Source organism: Atheta coriaria, unplaced genomic scaffold (genome assembly GCF_025399875.1).
Source record: "Atheta coriaria isolate IRGN ID8LTWV9N9 unplaced genomic scaffold, Caltech_Dcor_3.1 hic_scaffold_7_pilon, whole genome shotgun sequence".
Lineage (NCBI taxonomy): Eukaryota > Metazoa > Arthropoda > Insecta > Coleoptera > Staphylinidae > Dalotia > Dalotia coriaria.
The window spans coordinates 4,718,294-4,735,290 of record NW_027045449.1 but is presented as its reverse complement, the minus strand read 5'-3'; the positions used below and the strand labels follow the sequence as shown (position 1 = coordinate 4,735,290).

At 35.2% G+C, this 16,997-nt stretch overlaps 1 protein-coding gene across 2 annotated transcripts in view; it reads right to left on the bottom strand.

Annotated features, from left to right (window-relative positions):
• The window catches only part of LOC135796097 (adenylate cyclase type 6), a 34,188-nt gene that overhangs the window by 5,329 nt on the left and 11,862 nt on the right, over nt 1-16,997 (bottom strand). The window contains exons 3-12 of one of the 2 annotated variants that reach the window (XM_065307995.1): nt 5,432-5,728; nt 5,192-5,338; nt 4,904-5,111; nt 3,739-4,163; nt 3,485-3,606; nt 3,197-3,289; nt 2,855-3,001; nt 1,658-1,816; nt 1,281-1,422; nt 129-247 (exon numbers count right to left, since the gene is read on the bottom strand). In XM_065307995.1, coding sequence (XP_065164067.1) covers nt 129-247; nt 1,281-1,422; nt 1,658-1,816; nt 2,855-3,001; nt 3,197-3,289; nt 3,485-3,606; nt 3,739-4,163; nt 4,904-5,111; nt 5,192-5,338; nt 5,432-5,548 — 1,679 coding nt within the window. In that variant the 5' untranslated portion in view covers nt 5,549-5,728. The remainder of the gene's footprint in view (nt 1-128; nt 248-1,280; nt 1,423-1,657; nt 1,817-2,854; nt 3,002-3,196; nt 3,290-3,484; nt 3,607-3,738; nt 4,164-4,903; nt 5,112-5,191; nt 5,339-5,431; nt 5,729-16,997) is intronic. The other variant, XM_065307996.1, reaches the window with a different exon arrangement.

The window sequence follows — 16,997 nt, the reverse complement described above, 5'->3', positions numbered from 1 at the left end:
GATTTATTGTCTTCCTTACCTTGATACACATTTATAAGCTATTAGCTATTAATTTATAGATGTCATCACAATTACCAAATACCTAATCAGATTAAATGAATTGGGAAGATAAATGGGAAATAACTTACTTCATGCTGCCAACACCGCCGACCCCGGTGCCTGCATGGCCCATCATCCGCATTTCCTTCGAAATGTTACCGCTGCTGAGCGGATAATGGTGAGGTGAGACAGTCGATCCGCCCGCCCCCAGCACAAAAAGAAGAGAAAACAATTACGATGTGAACAATATTTTATAACTTTTCAGTTCTCATCAAGTATTGTATTAATAGAAGCACGTGTTCTGTTGTCAAAGTTGCAAGTTTCATAGTTCTACATCTCCATGTTCATGTTAACAAGTTTATGCTATGCACATGAACGAGCAAGATATTCTTGGAATTCTAGTTCAAATGTCAGATTGAAATTGTCTATTTGTAATACAGATATACAAATAGAAATGGATGCTTAAGATTGAAGTCAAACATGAAGTTTTCGTCCCTTAAGAGCATCAAAACTTATATTAACTTATATCAACTTAAGACTTTAATTTAATACTTAGACGTGCCGGAAAGTTTACCGGATTGAGACTGATGCAGAGATGGGTAACGAAAGCTCGGTGAATGTGGTCGAGAGCAGACCTAATGCTGTGGTTAGGGTGTGGTTTAATGCGTGGTTCGACCCGCAGTTTATGAATAAGAGATCAGATCATAACAAATAAGCAAAAAAAGAAACGTAAATTGAAAAATATTAAGGTTCTGAAAGTCTATGTGTGATAAAATATTTAGAATTATTTAGGGTTTTAGAGAACATTTTTCATCGTTTTAGAGTTTAGTATTGTAAAACTTGATGTATTATAAATCCTGTAGAACTTCATGTCCAGGTTATCAAGTAAAATACTCGTAACTTGTAATTAGACTCGGGTATAATTAATTAAATTATTAATTAATATAAGAGGAATTTTTTTGTAAAATTGGTAAAACTGAATTGATTAGGTTCATATTCTTTTGATATTTATTATTGTTAATTTTAATTAACCAAAAACAGATAAATTTCCTTTGAAAAATGCAAATTAGAGTCTACTTTTCCAGATATTCAAATCAGGATACTTATTATGCAGGAAGATGATGCAAAAAATATTAGATTAAGGTCTTTGTTTTTACACCGCGCTGACTATTGAACTTTACATAAAATTTTATAGGTAATAGCATCATATAAATCAAATTAATCATAGAAAATCCACTTACTCCTCGATAAGAAGACGCCACGATAAGATAGGTTTCGATGTTGTGGTCCTTGAGATACGAGTTGCGCTCACCTCCATGACCCGGCTCCACCTCATAATCACGATTCAAATATTCTAACGTTTCCTTTGTAATATGAACTCTCCTTCAAAACAAAGCAAAACAAGATTTTCATTATAGCACCCGATTAAAATCGTTTATTTCTTTAATATCTAGTAGTAATGTTGATTGCAAAAGCCTGATTTATGACCAGCATAAATGTATTAATGGTGGAAGCACCGGCCACTAATTGATATTAATGAAACTTCCGTCGCTAGTTACGACGAAACCTCTCAGTGGCTTTGTATTCATCAGTACAGTTTTTATTCTTCTTTATTTACCCTGGTATGCCGCCACTTTCCATGTAGTTTGCCAACGTGACGTCGTTAGACCACACGTCGAACTGCCACTTGCGTAAACCAAGCACGCCGCAATGAACACGACCTGTATGAATGCCCACCCGCATATTCACGTTCACCGCCATCACTTCTCGCACCAACCTGTTTTTTCAAATCACAACATATCTAAATAACACGTGGCATATTCATAAAGAATTCTTACAAAAATGAAACGAGCACCGAAACTTTGCCGCCGCCTGCACACGCCTCAAACAAATCCATAGAAATGCGTATCAACAAGTTGACATAAAAAAATATACTGAAAAGGTTTCAGTCTTTTGATCATACCCGCATCATTATAAAACATTTAAATGAAACAACTGTAAACAAAAGGTATACAAATGATATCGCAAGCCACAAACGCACATACGCAAACAAATCAAACAACTACGAAACGTTTTCAATAGATGTTTTACATTGGACGAAATGCCAAATTCAATGCAAAGTGAGCAAAGTGAAAAGCGGAAAACTGAAAGCACCGAGCTGCAATATAAATAAGATAAACCGGTGCGAGCGTATCGAAATGATGATGCTTTCCACTATTTGCAATTCCATCAAGGATTTTGCGAGATGTGCGAAGGCAAATCAAATGACATCAAAAATTCGCGCCCAGCGTGCGGTCGCTGGTGATTCGATTTGCTATTTGTGAGTAATGCGCATCATCCATTCGTCTGCAATCTGTGCCAGGATCGCACACTCCAAACATACGTGAAGCATCCTATATTAGATCTACCCTGATAAGGACGAGCGCATAAATGTATACTCTGTTCACGTCAACAAATAATGCCAATTATGCATCATTTTTTATTATCTGGATCAACTAAGCTTATTTCTTGAATATTTCTGTATCTATCAAATTAATTTTAGACTATTGGGTATTGTTCGATATGTGAATAAAGTATAGACGCAATGTGATTGAACATAGATGCTCATCTGCGTGTGCATAAAGCAATAGTGCACAAGTTACACGATTGAACGAGTAGACACTATAGGTACATAGTACCACACGCTGCGTAGCAATTACAACGCCCACATTGGCACGAGTCCGGGGAATGTGCGAACACACAAATTGCAGTGCGGCGGCGGCGAAGACGGCTAATTAGACTACAGGTGCATCCGCTGTGCACGGGCGCAACTTACGCGATCGCATCGATCATATCCAGCCCCATCTCGACGGCGCAGTGTGCGTGATCTGGACGAGGTTCCGGCAGACCGGAAACGCAATAGTAACAATCGCCCAGCAGTTTAATGCGTAAACAGTGATGCTCCGTCGCTAGCCTATCAAACCTAAACAGATTAAATCCAAATCATTACTACAAATTTAATTATAGCTGAATCAGTTCATATTTAAACGTATTTTAATTCAAATACGCCAATTTTTACATCAGAAATATTTCTTAATATCAAATATTGAAAAATGAAATATTTTTAATATGCTACATGGATACTCATACTTTTACATCGATTTTATTATGTGCGTACCTTGCGAACAGCTCGTTTAATATCCGAACCAATTCTTCAGCCGTGCACTGATCCGACAGCGTTGTGAAACCGCATATATCGGCGAAAAGAATACTGTAACACACAAAACACAATAGAAGGGTGTAAAGAAAATCTTCATTTCGCTCGACTTGCGTACACGCAATTCAATGTGGAGTAATTAAAGTTGCCGAGATTAAAATAGAAATGAACGTACGCATTACTTCACATTTCATTGAAATCTTTTTCTGGATCTTTTTATAATTTGAGTTATTTCAAGACGGCGCTCACCTGACATTATCATGACGCTGAATATAAATCTTATGAAACTGCGTATCTTTGTGCTGCCCGGCGATATCCGCCTTCATCTCCATGGCGACATGGCGTGGCAGAACTGATAATAAAAGTCGTTCCTATTTCAAAAGCAAAAGTGAACATTAATGCAATATATAAATACATTATTACTTTCCATGAAATATGTACACTTTCCAATTTAACAAAAGTTCAACACTACACAGTCAGAATAGAAATTGAAATAGATTTACTTGTTGTTGATTTTCCCTCTGGATCTTCAATCTTGCTTCGATACATTGCCGCGTCTCCAGGAATGCTTTGCGCTGGGCAACCTCTCGAGGATAGTGCGTACACACGCCAGCAATGTTAGCACATAGCATAATTATACCAGTGCAAAGTATCATGTCTACCATCTTGCCGATTACACCCAGGAGAATCATATGCACAACCGCCATTAGTGTGCATACCAGAATCGCGTACTTGAGACCGATTGGTAGCAATGCGTAGGTGAGGTATGTGTTTGATAATGTGATTAGCGTTGCTGTCAAAGGGCGATCTTTGCCAACAAACCAAGATAGAGATATTTCCATTGTGAGAAATGATAGGACTATGAAGTACGATACTACAATTAGGTATACTTCGTTCATAGCTGGTTTTGCTAAAACTGTGAGTAAAACTGAAAATAAAATCATTTATAGATTTTAGGTATTTTGTTATTTGTAAAATTTGAATGATTAACATTAATTTAAATGCCAACCACGCATATTTAATCATCACCCAGTTATATTTAAAATATGCGGGAGCAAATCCAGCGGTATTCAGACAGTTGCCAATAATGCTGGTTTGCTGTCATCGTCAAACTGGCGATTCAACATGGTTGATCAAACAATCAAACATTGTCCGCGCCCGATGGAGTGTGCAATCGCATTGAGCGCAAAGCGTTGCCTAATCGAACAGTCAAACAATCGGATCAGCCCCGACCAAAACAAATTGCCAAATATATGTTTCTAATCAAAGTTGGAACACAATAATAATTGTATATTGACTTGTGGTTATGCAACGGCTTAATTATAACATCTTGTTCATATCTACATTGAGTTTAATAATCGAACTATTTACGCATGATTTGTTCACTGTCAAAATGTTTGCAATATGAAAAGAATTGATTAATAAAGTTCTGAAGCGGTTGTTTCGTGTTTCAAAAATTTGCGTCATGCATAACCGCATCGTGACAATGATTAACGATGATAAATGACATCATCTACTATCAAGCACCATTCCAAATTATTCTTAAACGTTATTCATTTATCATACAAACCAGTATGCCACAGAGCGGAAAATATGCATTTTTAATTGTGACAGGCCGGTAATTTTTTTGAAAACACTGCTTTTATCGTTTGATAGTTTGTCACTTACCTCCATAAACAGCTACACAAATGATCATGGTTGAGAACAAAACCACAGTGTCTTTATTGTTGTGCTGATCCATCACGTTACTAGTGAGTAAAGAATCCATGCCGGAAATAAGAAAGATAGCCGATGCGATTAAAATCAGCAGTGTTAACATATTGGTCATGTTGCTCTGGTTCATTTTAAGAAAATATCGCTGATACAGCATTTCCACCTAACAAAGGCACAAAAACAAACAAAAAACACATTAAAATATTTTTTTCAAATCTATTTAGTAATTTTTTTAGTTTTTACCTGTTCATTGTGAAATTCATGTGTTTTGCAAATATTTGAGAAAAACTTCCGCACGCGTCTTATCAAGGACACATCTGATAAGCTATCGATGTCTAGAAGATTCGTCTCGGCTTCACCTTGTTTAATATTAAGTGATGTATTCTGCGCCTGATGAAATTTATTAAATCAAAATATATTTTAAAAACTTGTAATACTATTTATTATTTGTGAAGAAGCAGGAAGCGATTTAAAAGAACATACCACAATGTTAAATGTGGATTCTCGTACCGCGTTGCCGCCGTAATTCCCGCCATAGTGTTCTATGACTTCCCAGTTGCTTTTTCTTTTGGTGTTGCGCTCACCATCGGATCGGTCCATAGGCGCTGGACTTGCGGTGATGGTCGACGTCGACGTCGACTCGCCACCGCAGTTATTGTGGCTGGAATTTTTTAAATTGTTTGACTTGCTGTTTTCTTCTTCATTCAACTCCAAATCGGATTGGTTTTGTCTCAAGCTTGTCCATTTTCTACCGAAACTCTTACGCAATGATACATTTTCCTGTGAATACATAGAAAATAGAAAATAAATATTTTATTACATTTTCTAACAAACGAAGCCAATTTCATAGAATATTAATCCATTTTTATTTAAAAATTTAAAAAAAAATTCAATATTTTGTTACGGCACGTTTTGATCCATGCCAAATTACAATGATTATTATTTTCGACTGTTGATTTATCCGTAAAAAATATCCCCTTTGACGCTGAGTACGGCACGTACGACTGATTCTATTAATAATGCTCGATATTGAAAAGGGTGAACAATGAACAACAGCTTGTTAAATTGTCCAAATTCAAAAAGGGGGACGACGAAAATTGGTTTACTGTCGTTAAACGAACGTTTGCTGTCATTTTAGTCGTTTTAAATGGCCAGAAAACATTTTGGACACGATTCCAAGTATTTTGCGAGGGAAGTGTTTAACAATTTGAACTCGAGTATTATAATTCAATAATTCAAAAATAGAACGGGAATTGCAAAAGGTCAAAATAAAAACGAGGAGGTTTAAAATTTAAAGTTCAATTCCAACGTGTTTTGATAACTGACAAAATGGCAACCGGTGTGAATGCAATCGAAATGAAATGATAATATTGGTGTATTATAATGAAATGTTCTTCAAGTAGACATCTTCAAGTACTCGTATATCTCAAATAATAGTCAAATTTGATATATAAACGAATTATTTATTAAATTACTATGGCCTCAGTGTAAATTCAAATATTTCAAAATCAATACAAAGCTCAAATATGTTTAGTGGCATCGTAAAATGTATGCGTGTATTTGAGGGCTCTTGCAAATGGTAGTATTCACACTCGGTAACATTTTCCTGCCGGTTTGATGCACCTCACAAGGGTATAACGATGTCGGAATCCTGATATTCGGAGAAAGACGACCAATCGATACACCTGTTTGCAATCGCACTGGCAAAAGTACTTCCACGTTACGCTCGGTTTGTAAAAGCACTAAACGAAACTTTTGCGTTTTCAATGCGAGTGGGTTATTCAATCGCTTTGTTATATGCTGGGGAATGTTCTAAATGTCATCGGAGTCATTGATAATTTATCAGGGTATGAATTTCAAACCTGCAACTGCCATTCTGCTTTCAGTCAGTTCAATTTAACTTATTCTGAAGTAAACACATTGGTTTAAAATTTTTAGAATTGTGCGTTTATATGTGGAAACGAACATTTTAATAGATTGTATGTTACACGCTTGTCAAATTCACTTATCGCTTATCGTGAATTCGACATGCCGTTGGCGTCGTAGAAGTTTATTTGCCAACCACGTGTTGGAAGTAATTTTCCTCCAGCGTTTCCTTGGCGAGAAGATGCAACAGGATCTTGTTCACGTAGGGAGGGTGCAAAGGCAAGCCGCTGGGAAAATGTGCCGAACACGATCCTAACGTAATATTAGCATGGGCAAGCTAAGTCGAGCTAAGGGCAATCATGCAGAATCTCCAAAATCTTCAAAAAATTTTGATTCATTTAAAAAGTTTCTTATTTGTTGGTCGAATGTTTTTCATATTTTATACTTATAAGCTGGATAAGCTTTATTTGCTTCGAGAAATATGGATGTATGACCTCTCGAGAGCAGTAAAAGAAATTAGATTTACACGACTGCACATTTGCATTGGTGATAATTTCAAGAGCCAACGCGAGGTAAATTTTTAATTGGCAAAAAGAACGCTCACGCGTAACACGTATTTAATTAGTAAGATTCAAAAGACACGTGGTTTTCATGCGAATAATTTTAAATCACGTTTTCACGATTTGCTGGTCAAATTACACCGTAAAACAATTATCCTCAAACAAACACAAACAACAATATAGAATATATTTTTTATTTTATTTAGTTTGTATGGTTTAAAATAGTATTGAGATTTATGTATGTAAACAGAATAAAAAAATTAAAATCTGTGCGAGATTTGAGATTCATGAAGCAACTCCAAAATGGAATATTCCAGGTTTTTAGCTTTAAGATTTACGACCTTAATGCACTGTCGCTCTGCCGTCTCCAAGCGTAAAATAGGGTAAATAGTGAAAATGCAAAGACGACAAGATGGCAGACGGTAAAGTCGAGGAGTTGCAAAGTGAAAATGGGAAATGTGACAAATATCAGCAAAAACGGCCCAGACCACTGCGTCCAAACAACGCGTTGGAGCGCAATGCATAAGATCGAATTAAATTATAACAGAAACCACTTTTCATCGCCACTTCACCATTATACATCATTTATCACATCTCTGAGACATGTGTATCAAATCTCAAAATGGCAACTGTTCTATAGCTAGAGTAGGCAACCAAATATACTCTCTACGCTTTGTCATATTACCATACATTTTTTTATGTTTTTTTTTTTATCTTTAATTTTCGTGACATGCTATTAATTTTACATTCGCACATATATTTTATTTTTGGGTTGTAAATAGCACATAATAAAAACGCTGTCGTTGAATATTTTGAACGCAACGGTGGTTGACTGTTAAACCAGAGACGTTTTCACTGGAGAGTAACAAAATTACGCGAGTGTTGACGAGTCGGGTTGAACGCGACACTGGGTGGCGTTGGATAATTAGCGAAACTTTTTAATGTTCCGCCGGCGAGACCGAGGGCATATCCTTTTTGTATATTTTTTTATTTTTAGCGCGTCAACTGCGTTGCTGCGGCGTGAATTTGAGCCCGTTACCAGTCGTTACCATTGTTACTTGGCAGTGTTTCTTTTATAAGGGTGGCAACAATGCAAAATTGCAAAATCTTCTAACGTCAAAATTATATAGTTATATACATTGTGTTTTTAATATTTATAAATTAAGACATTTATTTTTAGAATGCGTTTTTGAACACATTGTACATAAGCTTATAAAAATGAAATGGCAAGTTTATAAAAATACGAAAGAATAATGCGTCCATGATAATTGCGAAGAATTATAATTCCACACAATGGCGCACGAAAAAATCCGTTTTTGGAACAATGCGAAGCAGGCAAATGTGCAAAAATTAAATAAAAGGTAGCGCTAAAGAAGTTGAAAGCATTTCTTTTATTCAAGTTTATAAATTACTAACAAAAAATACGAAATAATATTTTAATTAATGAAGTAACTTAATTACAAAATGAATTTATAGGTTTCTTATTGAGAGCATTTTGAAAACTCAAACAATGATAGAAATACACATTGATTGTTTATTTGCATGTTCTCTTCAAGAAAGGCGCACGCGGAAAGGCCTTGTTAGTGTTTCCACATTTCTCGTCCATAGTCGTTATCCCGCCTGGTTTCAGACCCAAACAATCCCTACGCATTTCTCCAATACACATAGAACTCTCAAACAATTTGTTTTCAGCACAATGCAAGGAAAAAACTTTAAATCGAACGGTTCCGACTGTTCAATCAGCGCTGAATTTACAAAACAAGAAAAAAAATTGAAAAAAATATAATGTTCAATTTTGATATAAAAGTATTAGGATTTTATTTACATCATTTTAATTCAAGTACACCATTAAAATGAAGCAGTCTCGTTATAATTTACAAATCGAATCTTCATTGAGGTCTCAGATCCTTTCATGCCCCGATTATAATTTGCAACTTGAACGGATTCTCAAGGCTTCACATTGTCTACGTTAAGTTTTGTGAAGCGTAATCAGTGTTTTGACCGAGTGTCTCGCACATACAATTGTTAATTGAAACTCAGTCTCTCGGCACATTGCCGCCCACATGAGTTTACAAAAAACTCGTTGTTCAAAAGTTTTGTTTGTGATTTAAACTTTTTTATGTGTGTGTGTGTGAATCAAGTGAAAATGAGTCTGAATAGAAATAAAAAAAAAGCACAAAGCCTACTAATTTCGACGACATAAGCTTCACAAAGCCCTCACAAACATGTGCTTCAATATCAAACCAGTCTTAATATTTGTAAATCAGACATCAAAGTGGGATCAAAGAAAAATTGAGTGCTTAACAATTTTATTGTAACCAGCAAGAAAAAAATCACAGTTTTAAACAGATCAGTTTAAACATTATGAGCTTAAACCTTAAACCATTTATGCATCAGACAACGTGTAACGAGTAGACATAAACCTTCTCTTGTCTGAATTTTCTGTAGCACGCAAAGGAATAAATTCTCCACTCAAACATATTCAGCACGCAAAGTTGCCACACGCGTCGAGTACACCCAAGCAGGATTCTCAACAATGCCAGCAATTCCAGCACATTATTTCATCGGCTCTTGTATCCTCCTTTCAAGCTTTTCTTCGTATTTCTTGTGTTTTCTAACTCTAGTACAGTTACTTCTCGCAGTGCCACGTGGCATCGCCGTGTCGTGCCAACTGTCGACGGGCCGACAGTTCTGAAGTCGTTCTACCAGACTTACTGACAATGCTGCTTGTTTAGGATTTCGTTTTGATGCACATCACTGCCCTAGGTAGAAATTGCATAGAAAATTAAGCCGTAATTAAGCGACGCAAAAACTCAGAAATCAGAAATGGTTTTCTTCTCCCTTGTGAATTGTGAGGGTGGTTGTTGGTTTTGAGTGGCATTCCGCAAAACTGTCGTTGGTATTTCGTTTCATATTGCGTGAATTGGGTTGAACTGTGAGTTGAAGTTCAAATTGAGTAGAAATGCGGCGGGCAACGCTCGAAATATATATTTTGAGGATGTGGATTTGTAATAAGCTGGTTTTGTAAGCTCTAAATTATTTTCGCCAAGGCGGAAGAGACGAGTTTGTTTCCGTCTGATGTGGTGGTTGTATGCTGTGTATCGGGATAGAGGGTAAGCGAGATTTTGCGGCGCCGCGTAGGCAATAACGTAAACAACCTTATTTTCATTTCATTCAAATTCACGATCCACAATTCGCGACTTTGCAATTTCCGAGAAACGTTTTCTGCAGATATTAAAATGTGCAGTCGTAAAATATGTTTTTCCATAAAAAATTCAAACGCATTTTTTTTTATTCCGCTCGTCAATAACTCCAGAAATAGAATTGAAAAATATCCACGTTAACCAACAGCAAACAAACATATAATAATAAAATCATAATCACTTGCGCAGAAATAAATAATAGTTCGAGGATTATTACAATCGGATCAAAAATTATTTTGAAAGTTTTAATCAGCTTTTCTGACGCATTCAGGTATTCAACATTAGGGTTAATAAATATATGCAGGTGAGATATCTTCAATACAAGTTCAATAGTATTTGAATATTTAATTTTTTATCCAGACTCAATTTTAGCTGTGCGCACGAGAAACAGATCATATTACGGCAAAATAATTGCATTGAAATTTGACGCAAAACTCGGTGAAAACAAGCATTGAAAATATTAACGCTGGCTCGAGAAATGCAGGAAATTAGTTTTGCTTTGTGTGACAACATGACAATACATATTTAGTACTGTGGAATATTGGTTTATGATCATTTATTTCTCATTTGCATCATTACCCAGAATTTCGTAGTTACGTCTATATTAGTTCAATAAATGCGTAAAATACCAAAAATAATTACAAATTTATTGGTCTAGAGCTATTTCATTAATGGTTTTGCATTTAAATAGCCAAATAGTGTGTATAACATTTAATTTCCAACTGAAAATGTATTTCCTTCAAGTTTTAATGAATTACAAAATTAGAAAATTGCAAAATTTCCAAATTAAAATATTGACAAGCTTTTAGAAACGCCGACAGGCAATTCCAACGGGCGTATCTCATCTCGTCTTTTCCCACGGCAAACATTGACATTCATCCCGCTTTCAGTTTTCACTCACAATTTCTCAGTTTACCATGCGGCGCAGTAGCATGACAACGCAGCGCGTAAAATTGTTCGGCCATGGAGACCTCGCCGAAGCGCGTCGAATTCCCCGTCTCGGAGACAACAATGTGCACAAAGCGATCGCGTTCGGCGGGTCATTATGAATTCATAAATTCAGATTTGCACAATTTGCCGCGCGCGCGGTCCGCGTCTCCGGCAAGCAAAGCCGGCGGGTGTTTTGTGTTTTGTCTTCGAAGCAGCCTGGCTTCGAGCCGGAACTTTTGTCCTTTTATGTGTACGCTTAACATCGGTGACATGGATGAGGAATATACAATATTTGTAAATGTATGCAAGTTGATGAAGGGGTTGAAAATGGGATCTCAACCAATTGCTTTAATTTGGTTTTAAATTAATAAATATTTCCTTACAAACGTGAAGGAATCACCTGTCACACGATAAAATATATAATATCGTAGATTTTATATAAGTTAAATTTAAAACCTAATAAACTCAAGAATAAAATTTGTGGATGTCTAGCTGTAACCTTCCGAAAATCGTGAAATGTGAAACAACGATCTCTTGGGAATTTCGATAAGCTACGGGCGCATCGACGAGTGCGAAGGACAAAAGAAGAACATTTAAATTAAATTGTTTCACTTTTATTAGTTGGCATTACATGGTCGTGTGAGCACGCTTCGAAAATAAATTGAAGGACTGCAAGCTTGCAGGCATTCCGGACACCTACATTACTAAGTGGAAAATCGCTCGAAAAATACATTACTTGCTGGAGGAACGCAATGAAAAAGAAATGAATAACGCAAAACGGAATGCAATGAAAAATTCGAAAACACTTAACGTTGAGAGACGGTAAAATTTTACAGCATTTGATAAGACAAAGAAGACAGCTGTATAAATAATTAAAACACGAAGAGGGTGTCTTGGAATTTGCTTAATTTAGAATTAGGTTCCTAATATTATTCCACAAGAATTTCAGAAATATGTACTTAATAAAAAAAAGAATTAATTAAAATACGTTAAAAAATTTAAATAAATAATAAAAAGTTTCAGTAATTTGCAAATCAACAGAAATATATTCGCGAAAAACGGTTGAGTATCCTATCAGGAGACCTTTTAAAATTTTATAATACCAGGAAACTACTTTGGTTAAATTTTCTGAGATTCATCTCTTCAATAATTATTTATAAGTAATTGCAATAATTAATAAATAATTATACTGACATCCGGCACAGTCTTGATTGTAAATTTTCAATTTTTTTCTCATAAAAGTTTAAAATTTTTCTTATAATTTTCAAAAATACAGCAAATGTCAAGATGTGACATTTAATTAAATGTTTTTTATCAAACAAATATTTCGTTAAAAAAATATCAAAAATAATTAATTAATGATGTGAAACAACTGTGAAACACTTAATTTACATTCATAATTACAAAATGATGCGTAATTACAAGCACATAATGTTTTTACAAGTGCAAACAGTTTCCACAAACGCAGCACGTTTTCCACACTCACGGCTTTAATATGCTCGCCGTCACCACTACACGTGCCTCCACAAAGCGCGCTAGACAAATATCATAAACGTTACAAACTGCGCGCACAAAATGCATAATGCATCCTGCTATCCGTGTGTTGGATGCCCTTTTCGCTCGCTTTATGATCCAGCAAGTGTGCGCTTTCTACGTATCAGGAGAACTAGTGCGTTTCACCACTGAATATACCTAGCGACGTGTTTTAGCCTGATGTGCATTAACCACTTATAAAGTTGTACTAGCGAAGCGGAGCGGTTCCGAAATGAAATATGCAAATAGTCGCGTTTCGCGAGCGTTTAGCTAACGCTCAAAATGTTCACTGTGCGGAACAATTAATTGTTAAATTCTGTAAGCTAACCAAGATGGTATATTACGCCGAATTCGTTAATAATTTCAGTTAGTCTATCATTAAAAAGGCATTACACTTGAAATAATCCATCAACCATTTTAATTGTATACTTGAAATAATAATACTTGTAGATTAATAGAATAGTATTCTTTAATTATTATTTAATTGGTAATTTAATATATTTTAGGCAATGTTTAGATGTAATTTGGTTAGAGTATAAATAACTGTGATAATGTTAATAACATTTTACACATAATAAAATAAATTCCTGTCTTTTATTATGTCCATGAGAGCGTGGCAAAACAAATTTGCATTTATGTTGCAAAACTTGAAATGGCTGTAATGATGCATTACTGTCGTCCCTTCTGATGCAAATCCTAGTTGCATTCTACAGGATTAAATTGTTATTTGTCGAGCGTGCATGTGCGTTGGTCTACTTACTACCGCAGTAAGCAACAAAATAACCTAATATTAAAGCCTAGGCAATTTTTTCCGATTTTTTCGACATTTTTTCATCTTTTGTGCACATTGTTGTAATATAACACTGCTTATTGCATAATACATTAACTTATAAACAACCGATTATAATTAAAACTTTACCACAATGTGGAAATTTATTTCATGCAAGTTTAACCAGTCTACCGTGACCGACAAAGGAATATTTAAAAATAATTTAAATGAACACGAAAACAATACGTTTTCAGTACAACACACATTTCTCTTGTTCTTTTAGCGAAGCTTTTTTAATCGATGTAAATGTAGGTGTAATTCGAAATACACCAACACGTTACCGCAAATGACAATGGCGTGCGGCTAAAAATACACCTTCGACACCTACGCCAATAGTAAGGATGCGAGCGCGGTTACGCTGCTGTGGTTATTGTAATGATAACGCGAACGAAAACATGTTCTTTATTCATACGCCTCGCAGGTTAGTGATGTGGTTAGTTAGAGAGAGCAGATTGCGCACGGTTTTATTTTTATTCTCTATACGGCCGCAATGTACGCATAAGGCTCACATTGTGCACACAGCACATAACTTTTTCAAGCATCTGGTTAGAAGGGAAAACGTTATCGAGTATTGTTAGATCCAGCCACCGTTTGCAGTAAACTTCGAACTTCCACGATTGAAAATTGTGAAATATGCATACAAACAAAAATAATGTTGCTGCGCGGTCTAGTAGGTTTCAGGAGAGTGGTATTCGAGTTGACTTTTATTGGTTATGTTATAAGCAAAACAAACATATAGGCAACACACACGACTTTTTTGTGTTGCAACATAAAATTCTGAAGTAAAAATGGAAATATTTCGAATAGAAAATTCACTTATCTAAATTTAAATATTTCAACACTAAATATTGATAATTGTTTGAAATTCCAGGAAGTGTATGTTGTACACTTCCTCAAATCACAGCTGGGTTTTGTTAGATCATTTGACTAGAACCGTTCAAAGGAAATTTTAAAGTTTTAAATATAATTTTATAATATTTTATTTATTTGCATGTGAATATGATGTATATTATCAAATTGTAAACATAAACTACGTATTTCAAAACAAAGACAAATTTTTAAAGATTGTAAAATTGCATTTTGCACAAAATTGAACTATTTATATAAGTATTAAAAAATTGGTGCAAATGAATCATAGGTTTCAATAGATACGCATTTACCAACAGTTGCAACTCCTCAAAATCGTCTAACACGCAATTTGTGTATTTACGTTCACGCATATTCGCATACGGCATATTTCCTACAGTTTTTAACTCTCTAGTTAAAACATTCTTTGTTGATGAATTCAGCTTATGACTAATGATGTCTGAAATTCAAATTAAAGCATAAAGTATTATATTTTCATATATGGATGCATGAACAGGTAAAAATTACTTTTTGTATTCTTTGAATCTTAATTACGCGTAAACACTAACAGCCCGTGGTTCGCAGTTAGCACATGTCGACAAAGAAAAATGAAAACTAACATGATGAACGAGTTGCCAGTTGACATTTGCAAGCTTCGCGCTCATGTTGTCAAGAGAAATGAATGAAGCCAGTTTTTAATCCTAGCTCCTTTTTTAATCGAATAAACATACATGTTTATGAGTTATCAAAGAGCGGTGAAAAGCGCATTATTCAAATGTAAATCCTAATTGACATGCTAGGTTTTGCTAGTATAGGTTAATCTCACTTAGGTTAGCTTAAAATGGTTTAATGTCAAAGCTTAGTAATATTCTATGTGTGTTAGTATGGTGAGAATAAAGAATTACAAACAAAATAAAAATGGTTTCCGTAACGTGACGCTGACTTATTGAAACAACCCAGCAGGATGAAAGGTGATTTCCCTGCTGACGATGCAAAAGCCAACTTGAACTTGAGGTGAAAACAATCTACAGTTAGGAAGCAATCAATGTTGCAAACTTTTTTTTCTTTCAACGACAAAAACAACAGCCCTCGAGGGAATTTGAACTAGCCACGAATGTTATTTATGTATTATTTCACAATAAAAAATATTTAGGGTAAGCGTAAATAGAAAATAAAAAAAAATGATTGATTTCTTCCGACTTCCGGTCACCTTGTTTTTGTCAAGTTTGTAAAAATCTTTGAAGGCTTTGAAGCATGGTTTTTACGCGCTTTCTGATTACAATGTATCTTTTTATCTCTTGAAAAACTCATCCGTCGCCTACAACATCATTTTCCCAACAATTTCATAAGAGCGTCTTGTGAGATGAATAAGATGCAAGATCGTTACTTCATTTTTTACGCCGCCATTCTTCCCTTATCTATCGCGCCTGCACTTTTCATATGGTTATTTACTTTGAACATTCGCACCAAGCCAAGCCAGGTTTTCCTTGAAGTATGCGCAACAGTTTTCCCCTACTTACTCAGTTTCCACCTTCAGCGCGATTGTTTTATACAGAGTGTATCAAAAATTGAATTGTTTCAAAAAATTTTCTTTAAAAATTTTTACACAAAGCATAATAAACAATTTAAATTTCAATTTTTAAAAGAAATAATATTAAAAGTTATTTATATTTTATATAATATACTTTGTATATAACTGAGTGTTGTTTATGTGCGCAGGGTTAACTCTATTGGGATTTCTTCGCATTGAGCGCGTTCCTATATCGAATTCTATCGCCTTCTATAGCCTCGTGAACGCGAGCTAAGTTTCTATGACACTTTACTCAAGTCCTTTCCTTGTGCTTGAGTCTCCGGCAATACTCGCGCACTGACTTGATGCGAATGGTAAAAGACGAGTGCTTTCGCGTAAAACTTCTTCTCACGTTTGTTGCGCCACGTTGCGCTGCTTACTGCTGTTATTTATTTGCACAGTGTAAACGTTTATTGTCGACGGGCCGACACCAAGTGGGAAATAATCAGGAAGATAACTTTAAAAGTATTTCCTTGATGATATTAAATGTATGCTATAAATCTTGACACATCTACTATCATGTTAATTTTAAAAACTCTATAAAAACTTATTTTGTTTTCTTTCCCCTAAATTGTAAGATTTAATATAATAACTCTGACTATCATAAATCCCCTAAACTTATTTATCTTGATTTTATTTAGTATACCTCCGTAAACCCATTCTTTTTCATTTATTCCAACGAAATCCTGAATAAAATGTATGCAGGGCAATC